The 26,063-nt window shown below is 26.3% G+C and overlaps 1 protein-coding gene and 1 long non-coding RNA gene across 51 annotated transcripts in view; both read right to left on the bottom strand.

Moving 5' to 3' along the window:
• Nucleotides 1-26,063, bottom strand: part of LOC107162837 (uncharacterized) — a 154,858-nt gene that overhangs the window by 97,941 nt on the left and 30,854 nt on the right. Inside the window, exon 5 of one of the 50 annotated variants that reach the window (XM_089228849.1) lies at nt 1,974-2,132. The exons of 48 other annotated variants lie outside the window; for them this stretch is intronic. In XM_089228849.1, the coding sequence (XP_089084975.1) occupies nt 1,974-2,132 (159 nt within the window). Of the gene's footprint in view, nt 1-1,973; nt 2,133-4,872; nt 5,238-26,063 lie in introns of those variants that run through there. One more of the 50 variants, XM_015509897.2, reaches the window with a different exon arrangement.
• Nucleotides 6,447-14,147, bottom strand: LOC149055299 (uncharacterized). Its single transcript, XR_016191957.1, has 2 exons — nt 13,419-14,147; nt 6,447-10,430 (listed from the first exon to the last, which is right to left on the bottom strand). It is a non-coding gene; the product is annotated as an uncharacterized LOC149055299 (long non-coding RNA).

The following is a 26,063-nucleotide window of genomic DNA, read 5'->3' as shown; positions in this document are numbered from 1 at the left end:
TAATATAATATAGGTACATATTTGAAATATAAACTTTAACCGCATTATTAATTTATTTGTAAAGAAATTAATTTGAGAGTTACACAGCGATCCCCACTATGTAGCTAACAAGCCACATGCAGCTTTAATAATTTAATGCCGCGCCCACAAAATTGAATTGTACATTCTAAAATCCAAAATCCAAAGTTTTAGAAAAATATTTGTATCATTCATGAACTTTTTCTACAATACCCTTTCCTAACAAAAAAATCCTCTCATTTAATTATTATATTTTTTTTTACTATTCTTCGCTGAATTCAGTGAATAGAATAGTTGTACATTTTTATATTTTTAATTATTATTATTAAAAATGTAATCATGAAGTACTATTATTGAATTAAGTGCTTGATTTTCCAATCAAGCCAATAAAGTCTTCTTATGTATACCTCCATGGCTCCATCTATTATTTTTATTGTAAAAATATTTCATACAGATTATATAAATGACAAAAAATAAGAGAAAAAATCAATTAAAGTGGCACGCAAGTAATTTTCGTAAATTTATTTGGCCCTTTCTAAAACCTTAGTGAGGACCACTGGTTTAACAGGATATAATTTGAGTTAAAAATGAAATTGTTTTCATTGTTTCCATTAAATTTGTTTAGATTATGGTACACTAACTTAATCTTTAGTACATTGAACTATCATTGATTTTTCAGATCCTCGAGTTTACAGAATAAATGCTCTCTCAGTCAATATTTTTTTGTACTAACCACAACTATTTTAATTTAAAATTGTATTACATTAGAAAATGTTCAGCATGTTTTTAAGCAAGATATAATAAAATATAACACAGATATAATAATACTGGAAATTCATATTTACTTAAATTATACTAAACTTAAACTTTATTGTTTAACCTTAACTTAGTCAAAGTGAGTGACATATTTTTTTTATCAAAATAACTATTAAAATATTAATATGCTTGTTTTAAGAGAATGTGATACTCGCATGTGTTGTCTCCGTCTTACAAGTGCATAATGCAGCAAATTGTACGCTCAGTAGAACACGTGTTTTATAAGTATTTTAAGATGTAAAACCTATTTACAATTTTTAACAATTTTTAACTCATAACTCGTTTTAAAATTAAAATAAAATAAAAAGCAAATGAAGTTATCAAGATAATAATCTTACCTTTAAATTTTATTAAAAGTCAATTCACTCTAAATTTTAAACTAACAGAGCTACACGTCGTCTGCTAAACGTAAAATTTTCTATGTAACACACTTGTAAGACGGAGACAACACATATGGGTATCATGTCATCTTAATCGACAGGGGACGAGGTGGCCGAGCGGTCTAACGCGTTGGCTGTGGCTCAGCCAGACCGAGTTCGATCCTCGACCATCGGGCGGCATTCTTCTCCGGGCAAGTCACAGTGTCTGGAGAACAAGAGCCACCATCCCTCACTCCGGGGCATGGAAGAAACCTACGGGTGCCCATTAAAAATTCTGCCAAACAGGCCTCCGGTGTAGGTTAGGGGTTAGGTTAGTACACCCGAACAATAGCGCCAAACAAGTTTTTTTTTTTTATTTCATCTTAATAAATATTTCTAGATGCTTAACATAAGCAAACCAAGAAAAGTAACATTTTAAAAACTTCAATAAAAATTACAATATTGTTAAACTACAAAATAAATTTAATTCTCATCATAACTTCTATTACTATACAGTAAAATTAATTTGAAAAATATAAATTATACCTTTGTCATCAATTAAATAAGTTGAAAAGTCGCATTAATCAATTTAGTCTATATGAAAACATATAAAAATCTTTTAATTTAAAATTGAAGTTTTTTTTCAATAATACAAACATATTTAGGCTTTACAAACTTCAACATACTTTCTAAATGTAATAATAAATAAATAAATAATACAATTAACAAATTCCAAAAAATAAATAAATATTTAATTAAATAAATAGCCATGTCTGGTACCAGTATGATTTTGAAGATTTGATTTTCTATGTGATTTATAAGGGCAAAGAGGACATAAAAATGTAGGGTCTTTGCCACACTCGAGTCTGGTATGAAGCCGATAACTGGTTTTAGAACCGTACATTTTTCCACAAACACATTTGTAAGGCTTAATTGTTTCTACAAATCAAAAAAAAAATATGCATATTATATAACAAGTATAAATAATTAACACATAAATCAACAACATAACACTTTAAATTATCTGTAGTGATCTGGTTATATTCTTTATTTAAATTGAAAATTAATATCTTATATTTATACATGTTAAGATATATTTTGTTATAATAAATTTATTTATTTATTTTTATTTTTGAGTTTATAAATTAACATTTTAACATGAATTATTATTATTTATTATATTACTAAGAAATGTTAAAATAAATGAAGAAAGTATTGTTAGTCAAAATTTGTTTATATTTATCAATATTTCATCATAAAATATATATATATTTATTTTGAACAAAACAAAAATATACAACATTTCACAGTACTTAATAGATTATTATTACACTTATATTATAATTTTAGACATACTTTTATTATTTATATTATACTCAGTATAATATTTTATAATTCATGTTACACAATTAATAATGTAATATGTAATACTTATTATTACTAAATCTATGAATAAACTTAAATTTACAATTTTATGTAAAATCAAAAATATTGTGAAATGTTTATACATTTTTTAGAATAGGAAAAGAAAAAATATTATAAAACAAAAAAGTTCTGTTTAGTGTTATGAATTACTGTATATAAAATACAGTAATTCATTGAACATAAATTATTGGTTTTATAATCATTTATTATAAATTTCAATAATCATAACTACAAAGATGTATTTGTAATTAATCACTCATTAGATATACACGTGCATATGCACATATATATACATATTTATATTAATGTACTTCATCATTTTTTATAAATATATATGTATATATAATGTATATATATACATTTTAATATAATCTAAAATTAAAAAATAATATATTTGACATAAATCATCAAATTATACAAAATTTATGATGCCAAGATGTGTGTATAAATAATAAACATGGTATACTAAATTATTAATATTCCATTTATTCAACATATCAGCATTTCTTGGAAGCACAAATTATCAGTTATGATCAGGAGATAACAACTAATAATAATTAGGTATTTAAGCATATGATATAAAATGTAATGATTAAAACTATATAATTGCAGTATACTACTATTGTAATTTGCAATTATTTAAAAGCAAAATTGTATTGCTATTTTTATTTTTATTGTTTTGGTTGTGCAATCAAGTCCAATGCTCGTTAACTTCAATAATGTATTGTTAAATAAATTACAACGAGACATTACTTACAACAAAAATAAAATGTGGTCTAATTAAACAGGTTTTAGTATAACATTTTTAGTTATGTTATGACAAACCACTCTATACATTTTTCTTTTTTATTGCTATTTGGTTGAAGTCCTATTTAAAAAAAATAAAATAAATAAAATATTAAGGATAATAGTATTTAATGAAATGACAGAATGATCATAATTCAGTTAATACTAATATTAAATTAAATGATATAAATCTTTACATTAATATGTAAAACAAGTTAGAATATATAAATAACTTAACAATTAATCCACAAAATTATAAATATAAAGACCACTTTTGGAAAGTATTGTGATACTGGTACACAAATTGTAGCACAAACATTTTGATAGAAAATTTAACTTAAAGCAAAAGTCAAAACCAATACTAATATTTTTAATTCTAGTAAGTAGTATAGAAAACCTCGTATGAACATATTATAGCATTGAATTTGTTTAAGTCAACAATACTTATATTTTTACTGGCAATTAAAATAACTCAAAATATCAGTAAGAAAGTGTGTATTTATGGATTTTAAACTGTTTTAACGCCAATGTCATATCAATTTAGTAATTGACGATAAAGTCAAAAAAAAAAAACAATAAATTTGATTTTCGATACAATATTGTGATCATAGGCATAATTATCAAGCAAGATAATTTTTTTTTTTGTACCACCATGTTTAAAGCATTTATAAATAATAGAAGGAAGTTGTTATATTTTTCTAACATTAAGTAACATGCTTTACCAACATCCAGAGCACAGATGTCAATCCTTAAAGTTTCATTATTTATTTTATATTAATGTAAGTATATATATTTTGAACAAATATTTAAGTTCTTATTTATTAAGTAGTTATTATTAATTTTATTAAAAGGATAAAATATACTAATTTCAAATTTAGATACTCTTTAATAAAAATATGTAATATTATGACTTATGATTTATTATTTATCTACATACATATACCAAAATATAATATGTTCTGGCGAATTAACACTAAAAACCGTAATTTTTTTTTAGTCAGAAATTAATATTTTATTTAACTCATATTTACAATAACTAGATAAAATAAAATAAATATTTATCTATAAACTTATGTATGCATAAAAATAAGTTTTAGTAGTATGTTTAAAATAAAACAATGGAATATTTTAAAAATAATAAGTATTTGCATAAATTAGTTAGGTACTATCTACAAAGATTTATATCAAAATATGGTGGTAAAAAAAATCACCAATACAATGTCGATGAAAAAAATAAATAAAAAAATGGTATTGTATAAATATATACATAGTTTATATATTATTTTTACTTATAAATAATAAAATGTATATTACGTTTAAGCAGGATTCAGCTCAAAATGTTTCTATGCTATAAATTAAAAGCATAATCATGTTTCCTATGTATAATGGATCCACACTATTTATCAATTTACTTAATATGTGTGCCTATAAGCAATCACATTATTTGATTATTATAATATGATAATAATTTATTTAACAATATCAGAATTTATAATGTGTGTGTGTGTGTGTGTGTGTGTGTGTGTGTGTGTGTGTGTGTGTGTGTGTGTGTGTGTGTACATACAATAAAATAAAGTCATTCAGTCTGAACTACACAACGATGTTTACAATATGTATGTTTCTGTAATGCTATTTTCTGGTATGCTTTGTATGGACAATGGTCACATTTGAATTGTGGCTCTTTTCCACACTCTAATCGCATATGCAGACTTAGACTTGTTTTAGACTTGTAATTTTTTCCACATGGACACACCCACCGACCATCAACAAACTGAACATTATGCATTGATACAGAAGGCTTCCTGCCTCTATGCGCCAAGAAGAAATGTATACCTGGTGATAAATGTTAACTGTTGTTACCTTTGTATACAAAATAATTTACACAGTAATAAGATGAATAAAAGCTAAGCAAATTTAAAAAAACAAAGAAATTTGGGCTTTCAGTCCATTAGTTTCAAGTTGTTAATGATACACCCTAGTTATGTAAAAACATTTTCTATAAATATCACAAAATTGTAACTAATTAATTAATGTAATTTAAATATTAAAAACCTTGACACCTTTAAAATTTTACAAATAGATATGTCTACTTCATCTATTCCACAAATTGATCAGGCTCAATAAATATTTCTATTTTAACCTGATGTTTTGTACCATATTAAAAAATAACATTTTTACTATAAATCTTATTAATTTATTCCTCTCTCCATATCAGTAAAATTTGCTTACAAAACAATGACTAAAAAAAACAAATTATCACAGAGGAAAAAATACATTTGTTGTGTTACAATTGAAGTTATAAATGATAATTTTTATATGGCATACAAAATAAGAGTATGATGCAAAAATTACTATATTGTAATAACAAAAATTGATAGCAAAAGTTAATTACTGAAAAAAAAAATACAAAATTTAATATCAATTCAGAAATCATTAAGATTACTATCATACAATAATAATTAATAAGTTACATAAGATTTGTATCAGCACTTATCAAAAAAAGGTTAGTTTTAATTTTATCTACAACATGACCATTAAAAATATAACTCATATTCATAAAAAATCACAAAAAAGTAATCAAATTGTATTGTAAAACATGTATAACAATAAATCAATTTTAGAAAATATAATGAATACAAAAGGAACAATGAATTTTATTAATTTTAATTTTAAACAATTATTTAGAAAGTGTAGGAAGCATGGTAGCTTTGTGGATACTAGCAAAGTATATTTGACAAATTTTCACAGGAACAATTTTTTTAAGCATTAGGAACAATATAATGTAAGTAAGTTGTAACTTGAACTTCTTATGCTGAGTCAACCCTGAATTTGTAGTGTAATATGATGACAACCAACTCAACTGAACGCTGCAACAGAAACTGGGAAATAACATAAGGAAACATTATATAAGGAATAATATAGCAGAAACAGAGCTACAATGGATTTAAACAACAACTGGATAATCTGATGAAAAGAGGATATCCATATTTTTTTTTTTTTAATTAAAACAACATAATAAATAAGTTAATTATATGGTATGAATTATTTTTAGTTTAAAAAAAAAAAAAAACATTTTTGTTTCTTTTAAGTCTCATTTTATAATTTTTAATTTTTCAATGTTATATACATATAAAGCATTTAATGCTACCTATATATTTTGATTTTGTATTAAGATATACATTTAGGTTCAATGATTAATTGAGGATAAATTATACTTATGCGTCAATTTAAAATTTAAATTTAAAAATAAAATCGACATTAAGTTTTCTAATTACTTAAGGAAGTATTAACAAAATATTTTAGACTAAGAATAAATATTATAATTTGTCTTTTATCTGAAATACATGCATAAAATATTAAATTCATTAAATGTTTGCTAAATAAATTTTAATCCATCCCAAGTTAGATTGGATAAAATATAATAAGTAGGGCTCGGATTTCAATTGCATATTATTTTGGGATATCTTACGCGATGCTTTCCAAGCTACAAATATGTTTCAAGTACTTCGCAATCTAACCACAATAATTTTTTGGGGCATTTTTTTGCTTTTTTGCATTTTTAGCGGATTTCATCATTTTTTGACGGTTTTAATGCATTTTTTTATTTTTTAGTACATTTTTGACCTATTTGTCGTATTATGACTAAAAAAATTGACCTCATTGAAATATAAGTACTACATAGTAATATAGTACTACGTAATAAAAATTATTTTCATTTTGAACTATTTGAACTAATTTAACATCAGGTTTTCCGGTTTTTACAACCTTTATGTCACACCATCCAATTAGCCGATATTATTGCACCCCACTAAATTTTTATCGGATTATTTTCTTATCGAGCGATAATATTATATCGGTGGTGTGCGTTTAATAAATAATGCATTTTTTGAAACGTCATTTTTAGATATTTTTAGGGCATTTTTTATAGTTTTTAGGTCATATATGCATTTTTTTGATATTTTTAGGGCATTTAAATCCGAGCCCTAATAATAAGGTATACTTTACATTTTTGTAGATTTTATCTACACCTGAAGATTAAACAATGCATAATTGAATACTTTCTAAAAATAAAATGGAGATTGGTTAAAAATGTTTTAAATAAATCTTGCTATCCCATAAATGTGAGCATATCGAATAAAACTTATCAGTTTAATCGCATAAGTCCTAAAATAACATTTTAAATATATATTTTTAATATAAACTATAATTACAATTAGAATGTAATATTTTAATACAACCTTCTTTAATTTCTATATTAAAATGTAGAATTTATAACAGATGTAACAGTTTTTAATTCTTTAAAACTTTATTTTTATAAATAATTTGTTGATAGTTTACCTAAAATAAGTTAATAATTGTTGAATAACTAAGTGCAAAAATAATATTTTAAGTTTTAAATTTTTAATAATGGATAAAAAAGTAAACAAACTAAAATGACAACATCAAATATTCGCCTATTCGATTCATAAGTAATCAAAAACTGTTCACATAAAACATATTTTAAATAAATTATCAAGATACATACCATAATTTTGAAATAAACCAAATTCAGTAATACAATTTAAAAAAGAATTAAAAACTTTGTTGAAACTAATTATGAAATAACTGAAAAATACAACAAAATATCTAATCATACTTACATTAATTAATAATTATTATTTTAAAATAATAATAAACAATCAGTAATTAATATTAATACATAATTAAATATGATATTCAACTCAGTATGGTCGGAAAAACTTAATAAAGCAATTTCATGTTCTAAACATAGATTGTAGACAAAGTACATATTTATTACCTGATATTATGAAATTTAGTTGTTTAATTGCTTATGCTGAATTCTGAAATACTAAGGAAATAATTCTTAAGGAATATTAAGAATGGATTAAGTTATATAAATATACATATTATATATCATGTAAAATTAATGTAACACTTAATTATCTAAAATTATTATTCGTTAAATACACAACTATAGTTATTTATTAACAATACTCACTTTACTTATGCTCATGTAATTTTTTTTAAATATTCACTTGACTCCAGAAAATATACTGTTAATAATGGAATGTAATAGAATCATGAATAATCCTTATATTACAATACCATATAATCACACATAGTTTTGAATAATAAAATTTATCTTACAGCTAAATAACCTTGATTACCAATACTTACCTTACATATTTGAAAATATAACACCAAATAACAAACAAATATAATATAAGTAGTAAACATTTATGAAATAATGATTAAAAAAAGTTGTAGATACTTCAATTTTTCTGAACTTCAATACTTTTTTCTTTTACACAGCACCATAGTTAAAATTTAAAAACAAATCACATAACATAAAAAGTTTTAAACTCAACTGATGTACATGTTAACATTAAAACAAGTAGGTAAATATCCCTGAAAATATAGTTGTTTTTTTTTAACGCCTCAATGGTTATATTTAATTATATTTTAATTCAGAAAAAGAAAAACTAGAGAATCATTTCATCAATATATTTGGATATACTAAATTGTTTGTATTTAAATAGACATTTTAAGTCATAGCTAAACAACTTAATTGCTCAATAAATGAAATCTTAATGCTCTAAAAGTATAATAATACAGTAATTATTTGTTTATAGATACATGTACATTCTTTATGTAACCAAAATATTATACTTAAAAAAAAAATTGTATTTATAAAATTATTTTTGAAAAAGAAACATCAGTTTAGTAAGCGTACAAAAATAATAAGGGAACAATAAAATTAAGTTTTCTCAAGATATGCTAGATAAAATATATGGATCATCAAAAACTGAGTAACACTAGAATATAACGGCTGGACTAATAAAGTTATTATTGAGTAGAACTTCCTATGAATAACTTCTTTAGATAAAATAAGATATTGAATAAAAAAAAAAAAGCAAAATTCTATTATTAGGAAAATTTTATTTTATTTGTTGTTCCCTAAACTTCTATTATTATGTTCTTATATTGTACATCAAATATAATTTAAAATAAAAGTAACTAGGAGGTACTAACAAAGTTAAAAGTATTAACAAGACAATTGAATGAAATGTGTAAACAAGGAAGATTACATATTCCATTCAAATTTGGCTTGATTTGGTGTTTCTACATTAGTCAAATATTTTATTATAGTTGAAATTATTTGTATCACATAATTTTAAATTAATTCTCAAATACACTAACCTTTACTATACTTAACTGATGCTTTATTCTCAAAATTATATTATTCAAAGAATACTTTTTAAGTATTTAATTTAAAATATATAAATTTATGATAAGAAAATGTATTAAATACTCATTTTAACATTAAAATCCAAATGTATAGATGAATATTTTTTGTCTCCTTTATCAAACCTTTAGTAGATATCGCATCTTGATTTAAGGCCAGGTACAACTGAAAGCGTATAAAAGCAATAAAAACCCATAACTCTTATTCTGTAAATCAAAGCTGACAAATAAGAAGCACAAATAACATTGCCCTTTACTTCTCTATAGATAACAATGTGCCTACCTATTATTTATAATATTTTGTATAACTCATTGGGTTTAACATAATAAGCAAAGCAAAACTTACCATTATTTCTTCATAATCTTCAAAGGAACAAAAAATATAAGATTCTCTAATTTTTGTCTTAAAACTAAATATTTATTTTAAGTTATGTGAACTTTGAACACTTTAATGCACCATAGAAGTATAATTTTATTTGATTAAATGAATTAAAATAGTACTTTTGTAAAGACAAAACAAACTACAAATCTCGCTACAAATCAACTACAGTACAATAATCATTTAGTTTATTACCTAATTAAATTTACACTATTTTAACAAAATCACATGAATTAAATTCCAAGTGAAAAATTATGATTCATTTTAACAGCCAGATTTAATATTATACAATAGGTGCATTAACGAGATTTATAACAATGTATATAATGTGTGATTTTTTTTAGAACTATAATCAATATGCATCCACTTACCTTATATGTTACCAAGTTGGTACTCCAAGTCTGAAACACAATAATATAAATTTTATAAATAACAATACTGTAGTATTTCTACCTATCCCATGAAGATTTACCCATTGCAATATATCCCGAAATAATGGAGATATCAAAATTCTGGTTTTGTAATAAGACCCACAGGGATAATAACTACTATAATTTCATATTCTAACTTAGGTATTTTAATGTTTTGGTAAAAAAGTTAAAAATATTTTTTTTATTTAATTATTTCCAAAAAAATTCACTATAGCCATTTTGTTGTTTATTTTTCTGAGGATAATGACGTTTCAACATTTTATTCTCATTAATTTCCTGATTTTTGATATTTTTTTAATTTTCAAGAAAAATCGCAAATTATTTAACGCCGGAGTGTTATCAAACATGTGACCCACTGCGCCACAGACATGCTCATACAGCCGGCCAAACGCTTTTAGTATGCCTTGTATAATTATATTTTCTTCAAAACTAGAAAAAATATTAAAAATCAGAAAACTCATGAAAACAAAATTTTGAAATGTCAATATCTTCAGAAAAATCAACTCTACAAAATGACTTTCTTCAATATTTTTGGAAATAATTAAATAAAAAAATATATTTTTTAAATTTTTTACCAAAACATTAAAAATAAATTCAAAAGTGAAATAATTGTTATTCTTATTCCTGTCAGTATCATTACAAAACTAGAATTTTGATATCTGCATTATTTCATGAAATATCACAATGGGTAAATATCCTCGCAGGACACCCTGTATATTTTTATGATAATGCTCAGATTTGGGTAATAAATAGTAAATAATTATGAAAAATGATTAAGCATATTAGGATAGACATAAAAGATTATAATTCATTTTTAGAGGGAAGTGAAACATTATTTTTAATTTTAAAAAACCTGTTTCTGTTTAATATTCTGTGTTTAAAATAGTATTTTTCGTTGAAGCTTGAGATCAAACATATAACACAAATAATAAATTCATAATCATTCATAATCAAGATCAGTATTCATGAGCAAGAAGCACATTTTTAAAACCTTCTATGAAATGCAAAATTTTTAAATGTATATAAAATTTGATTCAAATCCGTCTTATTATGTATAAACGTGTATAAAATAAGATATTAATATTCAAAAATTAAATGGATTATAGATTAACTGGAAAAAAATATTGTATTTAAATATTTTTGGACATTCAGATTAATGAAATATTTCTGAAAGAAAAATATTATGAAATTCAAGTTATTAATTTTAAATCACATAAATTTGATCCTCAGGGATATACATTAGCATTTACAGCTTATAAGTTAGGTACAAGAATGTATCAATAGATATCTACTAATCAAGAATAAATAAACTATTCACAATTATCAGTCACTAACTACCTAATAAAACAATTTAAGAATTTAAATAAAATTACATATTGTATTTACATATCTACCTAATATCAATGCTAACAAAGAATAAATAAAATAAAATTTGGTATAGACAAAACTATGTATCGCGCAATTCAGACCATAATCTGACCCAACACTAACTGGATAAAATACTGACCAGTAGAATTTAAAATTAAAAACATATTTTTGTGATTATAATTTATTTTATTCCCGATTTTCATATTAATCATTTGGCTTGTTTCTAGTTTCCCTGATGGACATTTATGTACCCGTATATACCTAATCATAATAGTTTCAAATTTAATAACAATATACAATTTGTCAACTCAATCTAAACCACTTATCTATTGATATTGATAAGACATGGTACCTACATAGTACATGTAAACAAAAAATGCCACACACACACACACATGTATTGTAATTTTTTCAAATTGATAATTTCTTAAAATACTTTATCAAAGACAAGTCAAATAATTCAAAAAGTATTTATCAACAATTACATATAAACCGTTATAGATTAGGTAGGTATCTAAAGTAATATATAAATTATGAAAAATACTTTGAAATTTTGTAATTACCAAAAACAATTTAAATGTTTAATATATAATATGTTCATAAGTAATATTAGGTACCTACGGTTATGTTAAAAATAAACATACAAAGATAACAAATAAAGTACTTTGACATCAATCTTTATTGTTGCAATAATGATAATAGAAACACAAACTTCAGCACCTTTATTCTGACTAAGAGGACTAGACTATGACTGATAAGGATCAAATAATATGAAAAAACAACTTAATTGCATATTTGGAATTAATTATAATTATGTATTGAATACAAAACAATCAATGTTGATATTGACATTTAGAAAAATTTCAATTGATAGATAAATAGAAACTTATAACAATTAGGTGCCTAAGTTAACTTGCATAGAATATATAATATCACATATTGATAAGGAACATTGCTGAATCTATAACGAAAAGTTTTCAAAGTTAACAAAGAACATTAATGAGCTTATAGAAATCCGAGGGGTAAATACCTGACAGAAATTTTGTACACCAGATCATTGATTTCAATGATTATACCTATGATTACCCATGGTTAACTACAAAGATTACCTATGATTACCCATGAATATACCCATGATTACCATTACCTTGTACACTTATTACCCCCAAGGTGTTTACCCCTCGTAGAATTCCAAATCAATCAAAGAACAATCACCGGTAAAAGAATAGGTAAAGACGGCAGTCTAACAAAGAAGAAATATTGCTATCTATACATTACAACAACCAATAACAAAGCTGGAATAGGTAGAAAGAGGGCAAGAGACAGAAATGCAAAAAAAAATTTTAAAAACCTTTGAAAGTTGGTAAAACTTTTGATTTTCAACTGTATCTGTGAGTATGCCAAAATTCATATCATGAATATACGTGAACCTAAACGATTACATGAATTTTAACTCAAAAATCGTTTTTTGATTAACAGTAGACAGTGAGCAATAGACAATTAAAGGACGGAGTATATTTCCTAGCCTCTGAGGTTTTATTAAGAACGAGTTGACATTAACGTGCATCCGGAGACTGCAATGCTACTCACCGGACAGTAACGAAGCTAATGCTAATTTTACGGCGTCAGCAAATTTCATTCGTTGGATGTCGTCCAACGGATACTTAAAGATGCAAGCCATCAGTGTCCACCAGACCCTCCAGCGGTCAGCGAACTCCGTCACTGGTCGCGGTAGCCGGACGGCGGACGACGCAAACGGCTAAACGGAACGGGCGCGCGCACTCCCCGTTGTCGGTGTGTCGCGTCCCGGCAACAAAACGTTTACGAAAAACTCAAAACAGCAGCACCCGAGAATCAGACTGCGAAACCGAAGAATTCAGACGGTAGATAATGGATAACGGAACAAGCAAAACGGACCAGGGGCCAGGGGGACACGGACGACCCGTCGACGCAAAACAGAACACGACAGACTTACCGCCACTACAGCCGGAGGGGGGATGATGTTGTCCCACGACCCACACATCGCCGAAGGGACGCGAGGGGGGGAGTCGTATCACGGGAACGGCCGTGGAAGAAAAAACAGCCACTGATTGTTCAGTCCAACAACCACTGTTGTGCACGCCACCCGGGTAGTGCATAAAAAAATGTAAACATTATTTTACTATAACAACCACAACTACAACTACTGCTGCTCGCAACGGCACGGCGTTGCCACAATGCACTAGTGTGGTGCAGCTGAGGTCTAGTAATCGTTGGTTACCCAGTTGATTGTCGGTGTTTTCGTCTACGCTTTTTTATAGCAACCGTTCCGCGCAACGTTCGTCGTTCACCATCGTAAACGGTACCACAGGACCGGCGACCAGTGTGACCAACAGTCAACAATCACGGTCCGTCAGCCAAGCCGGGGTCAAGGTCTCATCAACATCGTTCACTCCAAGAATAAACTTTTTTAATCATATCAGTGGTCATGCAGTACAGCCATAATATATTATCGTATTCGTCATAATATTCAAGTATCAAGTAAAATACGACACAAATAGGTACACAATGATACAATAAAATATAAATCTTACGGTCAATACCTATTACAACAATATCATATTATTTTTACTATTCGGTATTTCTAATTACTAATGTTTCACCTATACTATATAAAATATGAACATATTTTCATGATATTTTAATGGTTTTAATTCAATAAATAGAGAAACGAAGAGATCGCCAAATTCACGTCAACAATATTATTATTTTATATTATTTACTATCATAAACATTGAGAAATAACTATAAATATATCATAGGTAAGAAATTGTTTTAAAACAACCTAATATAAAAGTATTAGGATAGTTGTTTTTTGAAAATTAAACAATTAATTGTTAAGTGAAATTTTGTAAATCAAATGAGAACCACTACTTTCTATTTGTGCATTACCTCAAACTATTTCCTCTTTCATTTTGACAGTCAAAAAACATATTTATATGACATTTTTTTTTAAATTCCAAGTTAATAACTGAATTATTAGCCATGTCAGTATATACATATATAGATACTTTGGTGTTAATAATAACTATAGTTACTAGTATAACAATTATATTCACCATAACATATAATAATATAACTTGATTTTATTATTTCTATTTATTTTAATTAATTCTTCTAAAAAGATAATGAGGTCCCATTGAACAGGTTTCGTGTGATGGCCTTTGAGATCTTATATCTAACTTAATAAAATAATAACTACCTATAATTTAATAATATAGGTATTGTAAACGCTGATTCTTGAAGACGAAAATATTATTAAATAAAATATATGGCAAATAAAATACAGTTTAGATAAATTATTTTAAAGTAGAAGGATGTTAATAGCTAATTTAGAATATGACAGATTTCTAAGCTATAATATACACATATACATTCTGTAGTTTGTTCAAATAGCCATTTGTAATAGATTAAATTTTAAAGTCTTTAAAATTTAGCTGGTTTAATTTTAAGGGAAGTATATTGAAAATGAATAGCTTGCCGACAAAAGAAAAGGAAGTTTGAGTGGTGGATTTGTGGGGTCAATGACGTTGTTCAATTCACATCGAGTATTAAAATTATGTTTTTAATTAAATAAATAACTGCTTTTTTGAGGAAGAGTTATTTTATTGTTAGTACATTTATATTATGAAAGTTTCTATTTTTATTTGATATAATTCTGAAACAAATGCAATATATTTCCCACTCGATTTTTTTGAACGCCCCCCCCCCCCCCCCCGAAATATAATGTAAAGCATAGGCATAGGCACACATAGGGGGGGAGGGGGTGCTTGGGGATGCTTAGCACTCCCAGGTTTAAAATTAGCACCGCATTAACTATTTAAAATATTTATTACATAGTCATATAGGTATTTTGAAATATTATTATATAAATCTGTTTATGTATATCAGGATATTTTGAAAATATTATAAAAACAGTTAGTTTATCAGCAGAAATGCTGGTCTTAAAGAATAGTCTACCAGCCAGCTTTATATTTGAAGATATGAAAAATCAAGGTTATAAAAGTTCGTTTCCAAATGTCTATAAGCTATTTCAAGTGGAAATGACAATTCCAATTTCTTCTTCGACGTGTGAACGCTCCTTCTCAGCTATGCGTAGATTATGCTATATGCGAACTGGTTACGCACCAATATGGGCCAAGAAAGATAGAAAGATTTAACTAGCTATCTATACGCTTAGCAATTAGAGAGATCTTACCAATAAAATAGACGGGGAAATTATATTGCAAAAATTTGCAATATCAAACAGAAAATTAAATCTTGTCTAACATTAATAATTAATAATTACATGTTATTATAACTTGTATTATAATTACTTTTAAATATTTATTTTTATTTTTAATAAAAATTTATAATTATCGCAATGCAATTATTATTATTACTATATTAGGGTGGTGTGCGGGGCTTTGCTCCCCACCAGTGGCGCCGATCACCTAATTTATCAATGACATATGTCATAGTAGATTTTATAGCTGGGGGGCCCACCAAGAGGTACTGTGGCCTGGTTGTGGTTAGGTTGTGAAAAAATTAGGGTGGGGGCAGGCCCCAGAGGGGCCTCTGAATGTACGATGTCATAATATTTTTTAAACACTTCGGCGCCACTGCTCCCCACGGGTCATCTGTATACTATACATTATTTCAGCACCCCCTAAATTCACACCCTATGTGCGCCTATGGTAAAGCATTGAATATAAAAGTCTAATTCAAAAATTCTCGCAAATCATTATTTTGGAAGTTTATCTTCCCAATCAGGGCCGGCGCAAGAAGTTTTGGCGCCCTTAACACCACCAAGACTAGTTTGAATAGTATTAAAATTAAGTTTTTTTAATAAGTTAAATAAAATTAGCATGTATTTTGTATCATAACAATATTCTAATAAGATTAGACGTATTATTTTATTAACTTATAAAATTGTACAACGAAAATAATATTAAATTTATATTATCATATTTATAGATACTGCGAAAAACGTGATAAGTTAATAATACTAATTTTCATAATAATAAATATGCGAATGTGCGATTCACCACGTTATATCGACCGTTGCGCCATATATTAATTATTATATATCATCATATATTCATATCAATTATCAAAATTCAAAGTATATTATTCATTAACATAAAATATCAAATCAAATAATATAATATTATTTCACGCCACCAGCCCACCATTGCCTATAATATAGGAATAATGTGTTTCTGGTTTCACTAACTACTTATTAATTAAAACGGAATTTATTGTAAAAAAGAAACCAAAATACTATGTACAAATTTACTAAACAAAATATATGATCATATGAATATTGATTACCTGTTGGCGCCCGCAGAAATTTTTCTAGGGGGGGGGGGCAATGTTAGGATTTGAGGATAAATATTATAATTTTACTAGGTGTTTTAAAATAATAACATTTTTTATTATACTCATATACAATGTATTATATTTTATTATATTACAACTTATTTTATCCTTTAAATTTGTTTTATAGTATATAGTCATTTATCTTAAAACATTCAATTAAAAAAAATATTTTGAAAAAGCTAGGGAGGTAAATGCTCCAGCTTGCACCCCCTGCGGGCGCCTATGGTTGGCAGTTTTTTTAGCTTATACATTTGAGTATTTGACATTACACAGCAGACCGTACGGAGCGAGAGATCGTCGAAAACAATAAATAATTGTGTGTGTTAGACAATTATTGTGTCTTTTTGATTTACGATTTACGATTTTTTGAATATACTCTGCGGTATTTTCACCGTAAGGTCCGAATGGGTTTTTCTAACGAATCTAGCCTTAATCGTCTAGTTATATGATTTTATTTATAAATGGGTAAATATTATAATATGAAAATAATTATTACGACCATCTATATATTTTATTGACACACACAAATGTGGTGGTATGCTTCCATAGTTCCATGTATTATTTTTACATCAAAACCAGCGGTATCGATACACTGTTATATTATTCTTATATTCTACAAATATGACTAATATGAGACAATTGAAGATGCATCTTCAATTAAAACGACATTAGATAATGAATATTTCAAATTGTATAGATTGTTAATGCGTTTTAAAAGATAAATTAAATAAAAATAATTTTCAGTTTGGCGCCCTGGGCAGTCACCCAGGTCACCCATAGCTTTCGCCGGCCCTGTTCCCAATGATTTTACGAACTTACGTACCTATATGCATGCGCGAAACGCTGTATACTTTGGTTTCCTACGTTTTCATATTGGATTGTCGCTTCTTATTAATTATGTTATTTTATCTTGTTATAATATTATTAAAGATAGTTTTTGAAATTTGTAAAAAGAGCAACTTATATAACATACCAACATACCATTACTCATTTTTTTTCATTAATTCAAGCTCAAATGTTACAAGTAAAAATGCGTAGTCGTGAAATGGATTTAATTATAATATTCTATACAGTAATAACGGCATTAACTACGATTTATGATATAACAACTATCTTAAACCATGTTATTATGTGATAATAAAATAATTATAATTATAATAATAATAATAGAACTCTGTGGATATTGTGTATAAGTATCTGGTCTTCCATATAAATAATTATTATACGATATCAAATAATATTATGTAATAATTTTTTCAATGTTGCCAAAACATACTACTACACATTATTTTCGTAATTTTATTGTTAAAATATGTACTTTTTTCAATTTTTGCAAATTAACATACCTATTAATATCATAGGTACAACTAGTATCCTGTTAATATATTTTATCAGAAAGATTTTTAAAGAATTAACAAACAAAGTTTACAACTATATATATTTATTAAATTACAAACTCAAGATATTTCAATATTATGTTTTACTGGAATTTTTCTTATCACTAATTGGTATTTTATAACAAACATTTTTGGAGAAAATCAAAATTGTTAACTCAATATTCGTTATAAAATTATCCATATTAAAAAATTTTAACTGTGTATTTCACATATTATAATCGATTCCTTAAATACGGATTCAGGGGGGGGCGATCGCCCCCCCCCCTAAAATACGCCCCTGTTATATCTTATTATCTTATATTATAATTTATAATCGTTAATTTTATTATATACAAATGCATGGTTGACCGAAATCGTAGTCAAAACAAACCTGTAGTCATTATGATAGAGTCTATAATATAGACCAGGCGTGCCCAACCCGCGGGCCGAATCCGGGCCGCGAAGGTGTTCCAACCGGCCCGTGACCATTTTATAAAAATTAGAAATTTGTATAGGTGTAAAAAAATGTATTTTATTAAGTTTTTAAGAATATAAAATATTTTACAATTTTTAATTTTTATATGTGTAAATGTATTTTCCAATAATATTAACTATTAAAATCCTTCTAATTTAGTATAATACCTATATATAATAATGTCATGATAGTTTTTATTTCTTTTTCCTGTGAATGGTAGAATTAAGTGACCATTATTTTATTATTTGTACGAATGCTTGACACTATAGTAGTCGACGGACGACAGTTTTTGCCGTTGCTGTATTCACATAACAACTAAGAAACTTCGGTGAGTCTTATTTCTTATTTAATAATAAAAAAAAAGTTATAAATAACATATGGATTAATAAATAATATTAATTAATAATATTACCTTCATTGCGTAATTAAATACTGTGATATAGTAGATAGTGTTAAAATAAGAAGTAATAAATAAAAATAATGTTTTTTATTTTTTATTCTAAAACCTATAGAAGTATTGACTATGTTATAATAACTATTGACAGTGATAAAAATATAAAATATTTAATACAAATTTAAAAAAAAAAACTGTTTTATTATTAAAATATTTTAATTATTTATTTACCAACGAAATTTGATAATTTGGATTTAGGTGCGAGGCCTCGCGTTTATAATTTGCACAGGGCCTCGCAAATCATACCGCCCGCACTGACAATATATACTATTAATTTTATATAAATTAAAGGTTTTCTTTTTTTTTTTATTATTGATCAACGTACATCGACAACTAGACCATTAGTAAAATACATTTTTTTTTTGTTACATTTTTAGTATTTTAAGTATACTTTTTCTAGATTAAATTAAATTGTACAATTCTGTTTCTTTTAAGAAATTAAAGGTTTGTACTTCATATATTTCAATCAATATCTAAAGCGAAAATTTTTAAAGAAATTTAAAAAAAAATGGAACTAATTTTAATTGATGCGGGTACCAGCCCTTAAATTATACATTAATACCGTAAGTACACATATTAATATCTATTTATATGATTATTTATAAATTATTTCACAAATATGTCCTAGGTTACTATAGAATACTAGGACAGGTGTGTATAATAATGATTTTCAAGGGGCTTAATATAGGCAACTATAATAAAAGATTTATGTATTCAAGCTTTGATAATTTATACCTAGGTAGTTATATCAAGTGGAGGTGATGGAGAAGGGAGTATATATAATATATATATATATATATATAATTATTTACCTAACCGTAACATACACGGTGAATCTATGATAACGTAATGTAATATGAGTACCTATCTAGTGTATAATCTAATCAATATTCAATGGTACAAGAATTTGCATTTAATAATTATAATAACAATAGCACTCCATAAAGACGAAATATTCATATAAACCAAAATAATAACATATTTAAAAAGCGGGTAAGTCGTGGATGTTGCTCTGCTGTACATGTAGTAGGTTACTGTAATGGATGGGATTAAATTTGAATGCAATGATAGGTATCATTGTATACGAAAAACGATTCTGAACGGAGATGATTTGTCAGTCTAGGATAATATATTATATTTAAATATTGTCATATATTCTATTTTGAAACAAATATTTTATTTTTCAATTAAGACGCATTTTGCATAAGGCATGGTTAATCAATTTTTCCAAAAACATTGCATGTAGTTATCATAATTCATAATACCTTATATTATCACAGATTTACATATACCTGGTTTGAGGATAAATCGTTATTATTACGCGATTTCGTAAAAATTTAAAACTCAAACACTAAAAACATTTTTCCTATAATGACGCTTCAAATTTTCTCTATAGCTATTTGAAGCAAAACTTTTGGAAAACTTATTGTTGAATCTTTTTACCTTAGATACAAATACAAACAATATTATGAATTTTGAACTACAAAATAATTCTCAAATATTCATGGTTTTGACGAATTTTTGTCAATATTTAAAATTCAAATGCTAATAAAAATTTAATTTGAATTTCCGGTGGACATTTTTTTTTGTGATAAAGATTGACAAATTTGTAAGGAATCTTGTATTAAATTTTCAAATCTTAGATTTAAAAAGAAAATTTTTTATGAATTTCTAGCTTAAAACAATTTGTGAATTTTTGTGATTATTACGTATTTTGTCAAAATTCAAAATTTAAATGCTTATAAAAAAAAATTGTGACTATGAATTTATTTTATTTTTCAACTGCTATTGTAACAATATGTTAAGAGCCTTGTATTAAATCTTCAATATTTAATATTCATTAACAAAATAAATTGTTATCGATATTAATTTTAAAAAAACTAATCATGATCGAAAATTGCATATACCTATGAATAGTACAACATAAGTCAAACATTTTTGAAAATTTCATGGCGGATAGAATATACTTATAAAAAGATTCGGTAAAAATTGCAAGTATCAATGGTCATTTGTTTTAAAGTTACATCAATAATCGAAATCGATTTTGTCGAAAACTGATTATGCGTAGAATTTCCCGTTTTTTCCTTAATTTTTAGTTTGTTTATCCCGATTATTTGAAAAAATATATACGAATTATATGACCCTTTTGACCACCAAAGTACCAACTAGATTCACTTTCTGATCGAATAAGGTACTTAAGTAAAAATTCGAAGCACTTTTACTGCCCCAAAACAAGATGACAGCCACAAAAAAAAAATATTCATGGTTTTGACGAATTGTTGTCAATATTTGAACTTCAAATGCTAATAAAAAAAATTGTGCCTATGTATTCTTATAAATTTTTAATCACTATAAGAATAACTTATGAGAAACTTTGTACTAAAATTTCAAGTATTTTGATAGGGCCAAAAAAAAATTTATCGACACTTCAAAAAAAATTTAAATTAAATCATGTAAAGAAAATGCCAATCTTAATAACTGGTAAAATTTTCAAGTATCTACTACATATACTTTTTGAATAATAACAAATATTTAAAATATTTTGAGTATAAATCGTTATCGTTACACGCAATTTCGTAAAAATTTAAAATTCAAACGCACTTAAAATTTTTCCTATAACGACGCTTCGAGTTTTCTCTATAGCTATTTGAAGGAAAACTTAGTGTTGCATTTTTAATACTTAGTTATAAACACAAAAAACTTTATGATTTTTCAATTTCAAAATTACTTGCAAATTTTCGCGTTTTCGACAGATTTCGTAGGTATAATGCTTATAAAAAAAATGTGACTTACGATTTTTAATTTAGCTTCAATAAGAAGAACTCATAAGGAACCTTGTATTAAATTTTCAAGTTTTTTTGGTCGTCCTAAATTTTTTTACCGGCACTTCAAAAAAAAATTCTCAATAAAATTTCATTGGTCTATAAATAACTCAAAAAAAGTCAAATTAATCTGTATATAGATATCACTAACATAAACATTTGCTCAAAATTTCAAGTATTTATAGTGATTAGTTTTTGAATTATAACCATATAAAAAAATCGATTTGGTCGAAAACTGGTTTTGCGTAAAAATTCCCGTTTTTCTGTCATTTTTTTAAACTGTTAGAAAATGTTTACTTTTGACCTCTATAATGCACCAAGGATATTCACTTTTACATCGGAAACCACCCCCAAAGCTTAAAATTGAAGCATTATTTCGACTAGTTATATGCTGTACACAGACACAAAAACAAACAAACAAAAAAAAAAACACACATCATTGTAAAATCAATATACATTCATCACTTCGTTCAAAATCTAAAATTTAGACGAATCAATGGGATTTTTTTATATCTAAAATATTATTAAATGCTTATATTACTACATCAATAAAGGTATATTTTTTGTTTAATTTAGTATATGTATGGTATTCAGGGGGTAGGTATAGTCTATTATAAAGATATATATATATATATATATATATATAGTTATGGTACCATATTTTTAGTTTTTAACCGATTCAGCTGTCTTTTCACCCATCTTAGCACTTTACATGTACCTTGTACCTATGTAAATACCATCAGTGTTAAAATCTTATGGAAACAAGTTTGTTTACTTTATACCATGCCCCCTTCGGAAGTCAGGAAATAAAAAATAAGGTTATTGAAACTTAGAGCTAACGTTTTCACCGGGTTAATAACGGTAGTACAATTATAAAATAATAGATTTTATGATTTATCGGCCTTAGTTTCGATGTTATGGTCATTTGCATTTTATCATTTATTGTACTATATTCACGCCCAGTCGGTGCAGCATTGCACGTGATACAGATTTATAATAAGTTAGGTATTATACAAAATAGTGTGATGTAGAATTTTTTTTTTCATCTATATATATCTCTACAATGGAGGCGAGTACACATGCCATTTCTTTTAATGGTGCGTGGGCTTTGGGTTAGGTCATTAAGTTTTAAGAGAGAAAATTATAGATTAAAAGCTATATAGTAGTAGCTATTGATTGTATTTTCATCTATATATTCCTTAATTCCTACAAGGTATAGACAAAATAGGTAAACCATCCTAATTCTTAATACCTACCCAATTATAACATATAAGTACCGCAGTATTAGACTGTAAAGAAATTGTATAATACTAGCCGAAGAAATCCATCATGAAGTTTGAATATATTCATATAAAAAAGGGGAAAGTGTTACATACATTTTTATCAAGGCCACAAATACCTATAAGTTGATTGTGCATAACAAAAATAATATTATTACAGCCACACACGACTAGACATCACTGACTAGATACAGGCTAAGCATGCTCGGGAAATTTAAAAATTAGCTCTCTGCAGCAATTGCTACTCAGTATTATTATAGTCCCTAGTTAGGTCTCTCACTGCAATAATTCGTTTTTACAAATCACCATTTTAAATGTTAACAAGATATTTAAATTTTAAAGAACATATTTTATCATAAACCTTAAAATACCTATCAGAAACATGAGTTTCCGTCAACCGACACTATTCAGACATACCTAAGGGTTATAAATTTACACACTAGTGCTAGCAATTCAACATTTGTGCCTTTATAATTTTAATTTATATCTTTTTACAGAGTTTACGTGATATTTCCTCGTTAGAAACTTATTTGGATGAACTTTTGAAGTTTAAAAATGCATACTCTAAAAGGAATTAATGAAATATACTGATTAGATATACTACTCAAAATCACTGTTTGACATTGTACTAATCTGCAATTATCAATTAACATACAAAAACATAAAAAAATATATCCATACTTACATAATTAAATCGAGAAATCAATTAATATTATAGAGAGGTATACAATTTTTGTTTGATTAATCATAAGACAATAGACTAAATTTATAATAATATATATTAAAAAATACTTACTACTATCTCCAAACCTAAATATGAGGAATATCCCAGTGAAAATCTGTAGTGATTTGTCCACTTCCCCACGGGTGGAAAAGGAAATTGTCAAGCTACCGATGTACAGCTAGGTAACCTGTAAAAATGTAAAGTGTATATTACGGTATATTGGTATATTCCCGCACACGCTGTCCTGTATACTTCGTTCTATATTCCTATGAATCTAATAAGTTGCAGTACCTATAATGATTTTTAGTAGGTAACGACATTTGAGACACCAGTAAAAAAGTAAACCATCCCAAAAACTTTAATATGTATAGCAAATTAAAACTGCCAGTTGCTCCTATTAATATAAGTTATAACTTATAAGTATATCGTTTACTTCGTATACCTACCTTACTTTATAGGTATAACTGTCATAATAGCAGTACATATGATAGTAGGTATATAAAATGTAAATTATATGCGGTATATATGCGCTAGGTATGTATATTATAAAGGACCTCAAAGTGATTACGAATAATTATTTTTTCGTAAAATTTAGAAATGTGTGCCAATGATAACGATTAGCAGCCAAATATTTGAAGGACTAACGCCTATATTGAATATATTATTATTTATTACACTTTAAAATTATGTTAATATACATTAATTTTTTAACAATTGATAAATATATATATAGTATTATTACTTTAATAAACTATAGTCTAAATCTATAGAATCCTTAAAAAAAAAATTGCACTTTTTTAAGATAAAAATAAAAGACAAGTTTATTAAGCGACAATTGACCACATTATACACCTATTAGAGTAGAGGAATAATCTATTTCAATACCGATACCACACACGTCTATACATCTAAACATTCAAATTGCGTGACGAAATAATTGTACTTTCATTGTATGTATAACTTATTAATAAATATATAAAAATTGACAATATCTGATATAAATATTATCAATGCGAGTATGCAATTATAATCACCAAAATAATAATAAAATATTATAGATACCTATAGGTACGATTTTATTAATGTTACGAGTTATGATAGATAATAACACATACACTACCATACACATTGATAGTAAATGAATCGGAATGTTGTTTGAAAAATGTACACCTATACCTGTATAAGAATCGGTAGGGACATATTAAAATTTATAAACGTATACCTATATTAACATATTTCGAAATAGTTATTTTGAATGGTCTTTCAAATTTGGGAACATTAAACTTTAACGATAATTCAGAAATTAGAATTTATGTACCTACATCGTGAAATAAATAAACTTGAGTTGTTGAGTTTTAATCAAAGAATACCCTAATCTCCTAATAGACATAATAATTGGTCATCAAAATCTCATATATTATTTCGGAGGGAGGGCTAGAGGAGTGATTGTTTGAGTTTGTTGCCTGGGCATAAGACTTTGGGAGTTGAGAATTTAGATTTGTGTTTGAAGTAGTGTCCCGTTTTACATCAATTGTGGGGTGGGGTACATTTTTACGGTTATCAAAAGTTTTTTTTGATTGAAATTCTTTATGTATAGGACATCCTCGATAGTTTGCTGGATGGCTTCCTCCACAAAGGGCACATTTTTGACAGACTGTTGATAGGTGATTTTTCTCCACAGCGGACACATTTTGGGGGATGATT

The sequence above is a fragment of the Diuraphis noxia genome, unplaced genomic scaffold (genome assembly GCF_037042655.1).
Source record: "Diuraphis noxia isolate RWA-SAM2 unplaced genomic scaffold, SU_Dnox_SAM2 contig0005, whole genome shotgun sequence".
NCBI lineage: Eukaryota > Metazoa > Arthropoda > Insecta > Hemiptera > Aphididae > Diuraphis > Diuraphis noxia.
This window is presented reverse-complemented; position numbering and strand designations above follow the sequence as displayed.